Below are 7,001 nucleotides of genomic sequence, written 5' to 3' on the forward strand. Positions count from 1 at the left end.
GAACTAATCACTAATCGCAAGATCATAATTTAAAAGGACGCCATTATCGGCCACGCCGTTTATTTGTCCAGTCGCAATGCGAATTATTTGCATCAATGTCAAACATAACTCTGTCGCCCCTGTGGCTTCCTTTCTTTCTGTATTTTAGCTAAGCAGTAAATATTTCATGAAGCCTTTTAGTTTATAAACTCAGTTTAATTTGACATTGTAGGAAATAATCGAACGGCAATTACAGCGTATTTCGACTAATTATAGCTGATCTTATGAAAAACAGAGGTCGTGTGATTCCATCCGTTAATAGCTTTTTAAACAGGCAAACAGGTGGTAAAGAAAGGGCAACTAAGAAATCAACGAAATAAATCGAATACAACGAATAGATCACAAAACACGTTTTCTCTTCTCTTGATTTCTCTTTGGGCAGTTTTTCTTTTTAAAAGCAGAAAATTCATGACTTGTGCAAGGGGAAGAGGTCTTTCGAACCATACGCAAATGAGCGCGATATAGTAAAATAAGAAAGAGGAAAAAGGCAAAAAGAGAGGGGAAAACCAGAACGTGGAAACCAACAGCAAACTCAGCCCACATGTGACGTCGACGAGGGGGACTGAACATGGGCCACATTGAGTGCTCTTAGCTACTGCGCTGTTACAGTGATATGGGCATCCCCGCGCTTTGGGCATCCCCACTCCCCAAACCCTAGTGATATGGGCATCCCCTTCTCATATCACCTTGGCGATTTGGGTTAGGGTTACAGGGGATGCCCATTACCCGATTACGCTGACACGTGATTAAACAAAGCGGGCTCCCGCTGCGCAGTCGTCACGTACCCGTATAAATAAAGTGTTGTTTTCTCTAAAATGATGAAGCAACTGAGTTATTAATTATTTTGTCTTTATAATAACTTGCCCGCAATGCATTGTTTCAAAAGATCTTAACGTAAAAGTTCCTTTGAATTTTTCAAATGCAATTGAGGCATTTTCCATAGATCACAAACGTCTTCCAAATTTGATCAACGCTAGGTTGTTATGAAGAATTTGCCGTGTGATTTGACCCAATCAGAAAGAGAGAAATATTTTGAATGAATATTAAATAAGGGTTGTTATTATCCGTATTGAGAAAACACTACTTTTTAAAACAGGAGAGCTAACGCAATGTCCATCCATGCCATTAGGGTTTCGAGGATGCAGTGAAAGATTCTGTAACAAAAGGGTTTGACGACGCTTCATGTGAACTGTACAAACAAGTTATGATCAAGAAGGCCTGGTTAGCGGAAAAAGATCTTCCAGGTAATGTTTTCATTGGATCAGTGTATAATAATTTATTTCCAATTGATGTCTGAACTAAATCAATAACGCTTACCAGGAGACTTATACGGTTCTCTGATTTGATGAGAAAAATATGTCACTTCGCACTAAACGAGGAGGGCATTGATACCGCCGTCAACAATCGGAATAAGCTTTTTATTCACGTTGCTGACAGCCACGCTCCAATAAGATAAATTAGCGCAAAAGCTTAAGTCTTGCAGGTCCTATATCTTGTCAATGCCTACAGTAAACCCCGAGTCCGCTCCGTGAATTTAATTTCGAGCCAATTACTGAAGACTTTCTTCGTCAGCTAAAAGAAAGATTCAGCCTCAGTAATCAGTGCCAGTCTAACTAGATTATTCAATCTCTATCTTGAAACTTGCACCTTCCCCTCCATTTGGAAATCTGGAAAAGTGCGATGCAAACACAACCTCGTCCCCAGAGCTCCAAAGCCAGGGAAAAGTGTCCTGGGGACGAGGTTGCTGCAAATAACCACAGGCCCATTACTGTTCTGCCAACCATAAGTAAAATCCTAGAAAAAGTGGTCTACACCCAAATATACGGTCATCTTAGGAACAATGAGATTATTACTTCCAAACAATTTGGGTTTAGACCTAAGTTATCAACGGGGACAGCCTTGGCTCATTTCAGACAACATCCTTCAGAATATGGACACTGGCAGTTTGAAAGGAGCTGTTTTTCTGGACCTCTTTAAGTCCTTCGATACAGTGGAGCATCACTTGCTATTACAGAAGCTGACGAACACAGGTCTTATCTTCGCTACCACCTGGTGGTTTAGATCGTATCTCACAAACAGGTCATAGATCACATCAGTTGGCAATGCGCACTCTGCACCGACCGAAGTGCCTGTCTGTGTACCCCAGGGTATCGTATTTGGACCTCTACTGTTTTTGATTTATGTAAATGATCGGATTGTCATTAGGCGAGCGATATTATTCTTTATGCGGACGATACTGTAATATATTATTCATCCAAAAACGTCAGTGATCTTGAAAGTCGCACTAATGCATACTTACAAACTGTGTCGGAGTGGTTCTCCAGAAATCGCCTTACTCTAGTACATATCGAAATGTAATTTTGTCATCTTTGGAAGTCATCAAAAACTGAATCGTATTCAAGACTTTTCGGTTAAATTAGAAGGCACCTGTATTGAAAGAACAGAGTCATTTAAATATCTAGATGTTATACTTCACCAATCTGTATCCTGGGCAGACCATGTCGATTTTATAAGCGTGAAGATTAATCAGACCATAGGCTTAATTAGAAGAATCAGGAACCTATTGCCGCTACAAACAAGAATTAGCCTTTACAATGCCCTAATTCTCCCACTATTCGATTACCGTTAAATAATACAATACAGAATTACAGATCCTCCAGAATAAAGCTGCGAAAGTTGTTCTGGGACACCCACCCCGAACAATTTCGCCAAAATCGCCACTCGCCAAGGGGCCTGGTGATTTTTTGTCATTTTTACCAGATTGCCAATTTCGCAAAAATCGCCAATTTCGCCATTTTCGCCAAAATCGTCACTCTCCAAGGAGCCACTTTTGGCGTCCAATTTGAATTGCCAGCCCTCTGGCGATCTTTCGCCATTTTCGCCATTGCGTGCGTTTCTGGACATAAGTGACACCGAAGCTCGTCACTCTACTTGCAGCCCGCCTTTTGTCTTAAAATCAGTCTACTTCTTATCTCAGCCAGCGCGATTGCAAACCACGACGTTACGTTACAATAAGGGATTGGTACGAGACGAGAAAAGATGTCTTATTTTTTCTTCTTGGGCTGACGCCCTCGTTTATCGCGGCTCTCGTGCTTGAGTTTCGCGTTCAGTAACTTTGCAGAGAAAAATAAGAGACTGCTCTCAGCCTATCATTCTCTATAATTAAGAGAAATTTTCTCGTTACATTCTCGTGATCATCCCTATACATTCTGTATTTCAAAAGAGGACGATGTGTAAACCGCTGACCATTCCTGGACATATTGAATTCTGCAAAGCTGATCGTACTTCGTGAAAGTTCATGTTCATGTCAAAGTTCATGTCAATTGACCATTCCTAACTCCAAAATCCAACTTGAATTCTAACTCGAAAATCCAACTCGAATCCTAACTCGAAAATCCAGCTCGAAACCTAACTCGAAAATCCATTTAGAAAATGCAATTCGAATCCAAACTCGAAATCCGACTCGAAAATCCAACCCGAATATTAACTCGAATCCTAACTCGAAAATCTAAATCGAAAATCCAACTCGAATCCTAACTCGGCAAATAGATATCCTCGTCACTTTCAGTTTGTGGCTCAGTCAGACGGTCGGAATGTTAAATGTTGAAAAAAAGACTATTGGCGTATTTTGTCAGGTTCCCACCAGTTTGCAGTAATCAGTGTAAAGCAAGGTGTGTACTTTGGATGCTTGCGTTTCACCTGGGTCACATAAAAATGTCCGTTATCAGTACTGGCCGGTGTGTGCATTAAATTTCAATAAAGTAACAGAAAATATGATCTTTTCTTGGGAACCTCCTGTCCCTTGTAAGCGGGTGTCCTAACAGAGCGGGGTTCCTTTAGTTGTACCTCAGTTAGAACCTTTATGGTGTTCCTCCTTTAGAGCTGGATGATGATGATGATGATGACGATGATGATGAGCTTTATGGATCAGTAGCGTATGGAGCAGTGGGGGGTCCAAGTGCCCCTTCATGGACCGATCTGCCTCCACCCTCCCTTCTAGGAAAAGACGATGAACCCTACACCACGTCACCCAAGCGATCCCCTAGGAAGACACCTGTTACGTCACCTTCGAAGTCTGGAATGTCATCACCTGCAGGTTCACCTTCGAAGGTAAGAAAAGGGAAAAATAAATAGATGAGCAGTAGTAATGCTTACTGACATATGACCAATTTACATTCCACTATCATAGACTAAAATTTCGACTTTGTAAAATTAGCGGACACACGTTTGGCTCGCTTTTAAGCGGCAGTCATCATATGACGAATTTACATTCCACTATCATAGACTAAAATTTTGATGAAATAAAGATATTAAAAGACCCTAAAATACTAATTTACAAGCTCACGCCATTATCACTTTCTCAACCATTAGCGGACTCACGCTTAGCTTCGCAATGCTTACTGCTTGGCTCTCCATTCTGAGTTTTATTACCTTCCAGTGTGGCCCGGGTTCAAATCCCGGCGTGGACGCCATATATGGGTTGAGTTTGTTTTTGGTCCTTCCTTTGCTCCGAAAAACTTTCCTCCGGGTACTCCGGTTTTCCCCTCTCCACTAAAACCAACATTGCCAGATATTAATTAAAACAGGAATGGCAGACGAAGAACCGCTATGTGTAAGGTTGTGCTACCTCTAAATTGTTATTCATTTTTATTTTATATATTCATGGAAGCAAAGCTTGAACACTTGGTTTAAACAGGTTACCACACGTTTTAGGCCACACGCATTTTAACCATCAGAAAGGTGGAAAGGCCCAAATGTAGCGCTGCCTGCCTTGCATGTTATCATATCCTTTTTGTCTTTTACCCAGGACATGGAGCTTCAAAGACGAGAAGCATTGCAGAAAAAATTAACCGAGGAAGCTGAAAGAAAGAAGAGGAAAAAACGCAAGATAAACTTGTGATCGAATCACACTTCTTGCAATTTTTATTTAAGTTTACAGCTGTCATGAGTTATGCGGAACTGTGCTTATACGGTACGTACCTTTCCCCACCAAATTAGTTGCTTATCAAGAGATTTTGCCAGTAGTTTAATTATCGGTAAAAAAAAGAAAAGTTTATAACAGTGCGTTTTAATGGGGTTCACTTAATTGTGTTTCTACTTATCTATGATTTGTTGACAGTTGTATGACATGTTTCACTATCTTGGTTTCGGTTTTTAGAAGTGTCTTCATATGCAATTTTTTGTACAATGTTTATTGAACGTGTTTTCCAATTAAGTTGCGCGTCTTTAAATATTTTACGAGATTACTGCCCTAATACAAAGGGAAAGACAGTTCTGCATTTAGTTATAAAAACAACCTATGGAATAAAAGCCATCGTTGAAAGCAACAACTTCTTTTAACTTAGCACGAAAATTTACTCGTATGTCACATCTTCCTTCAGATTTTTGTTGTGAGTAGACCAAGCCGCTTACATTTAAAATTACCGGAACAAGAGAGAAAATGCTAAGTAAGGACAATTTATTCGTCATACTGAATTTATAACTGACGTCTTTATCTTCTCGAAAATGAAATAAATCATACTTAAAAACGGCTTGAAACTTCTTCTTGATGGGGTCCTTAAACAAAACACCCGCTGTTTTTTTACAGCCGTTGTACTTGAAGAAGTTCATTTTACTGATTGTACGTTTTAACGTGCCGGTTTCTCGGAGACACTTAAAACATGCCAGTTAATAAATCTGAGTTTACTGAAATCAAGGGCTCTGAGATTTAGCGTGAAAAGTCATTTTGAAATGGACAGAGACCTAAATAATTCTGTTTTACATGTGCGTGTCTAGTTTGTTGTTCTGCACAAAGTGCAGTTTGTTTTAAGCGGGGGCAGGAATCCTGTTGTTGTAAGCGATTATTTTGGCGCCATTTTGATTTCTCCGGTTTCACCAACCATTGAGTAACTAACCCTCCCAGCTCTAAACCACTTTTCGTAGTAATGTGGGATTTTTAAATTGACCGAATTTTGTCGTTTTTTGCTTCACTCTCAGTCTGCGTTCCCTAAAGCCATTATAGAATCTCCCCTGTCTTTCTTGTAAAGAAACACTGATAAGTTCTGCCCAGACGAATCAATAGTTACAACGTATGAGAAAGTGTAACAACACACAATGTATGCAAATACTAATGTTTTTTTGAAGTGGTTGATTGTTAAACATTAAGTTTCGCCGAAACTTAGGTTCATCTTTAAGGTGAAGAAGAGAGTATTGAAAGAGTATTCTTTCAATGGCAATAGAATGAAGATAAGTGAGCGAGTGTAACTGGCCTATCACAGATCGTTCTGTTGGTTTAACATGAACGCCCTTTTTCAAAAAGTACGTTGTGAATGTCTTCGACAAATCCAAAAACAGGCTTTTTCAGGGTGTGATAGCCGAGATGAGCAATGGCCAAAACCTGAGAGTGTTAAATTTTAGCACGATGTTGCTATGAAAACACACCCAGCCATGAAAGGAAGTGGAGGTTGAGCCTTGCCACGGAGCGGAATAACTCACGTACTTGTTTGTAGAATATATTCTTTTTTATTGTGCCTAGATCAAGTCTGCGTTATGCGAAGTCTCTATTTAACAAAAACATAACTCGTGAAATTTTCGAAAAAGCAAAGTCTGCTTTGAAAATACTCGTTGTTATTTAATTTATTTTTTGTTATGGAACGTTTCTGTACTCTTGGGCGGCGAATTGTCCGTTTAATTAAATTCTTGTGGCTACAAATGTCTTAATAACGAAGACAAATAAATTATTTAAAATGAGAAATAGAGTAAATATCAGGAAGATTTGGATAAAACTCATTAGTTAGCAGCTATTTAGAACTAAATACGAAAAAACACGATGTTTTAAAAAAGAAGAAACTGGCTTTAAAAGTTGTTGTCAAGTCACTCGAGTTTTATTGTAATTTGAGATAAGTTTGATACCCGGAAGTGGAAATGCTTCCAGTACAAGCAAGCAGCTTGTTGAAAAACCAAGAAAATTTTTGCCAGTTTTA

General features: G+C 39.4%; 1 protein-coding gene across 1 annotated transcript in view; it reads left to right on the forward strand.

Annotated features, from left to right (window-relative positions):
- Window positions 1-6,715, forward strand: part of LOC140930501 (non-homologous end-joining factor 1-like) — a 21,172-nt gene extending 14,457 nt beyond the window's left edge. The window contains exons 6-8 of the mRNA XM_073380219.1: window positions 1,169-1,283; window positions 3,920-4,149; window positions 4,847-6,715. Coding sequence (XP_073236320.1) covers window positions 1,169-1,283; window positions 3,920-4,149; window positions 4,847-4,939 — 438 coding nt within the window. The 3' untranslated portion in view covers window positions 4,940-6,715. The remainder of the gene's footprint in view (window positions 1-1,168; window positions 1,284-3,919; window positions 4,150-4,846) is intronic.
- Window positions 6,716-7,001: the final 286 nt, after the last annotated feature.

This window comes from Porites lutea, chromosome 3 (genome assembly GCF_958299795.1).
Source record: "Porites lutea chromosome 3, jaPorLute2.1, whole genome shotgun sequence".
Taxonomy (NCBI): Eukaryota; Metazoa; Cnidaria; class Anthozoa; order Scleractinia; family Poritidae; genus Porites; species Porites lutea.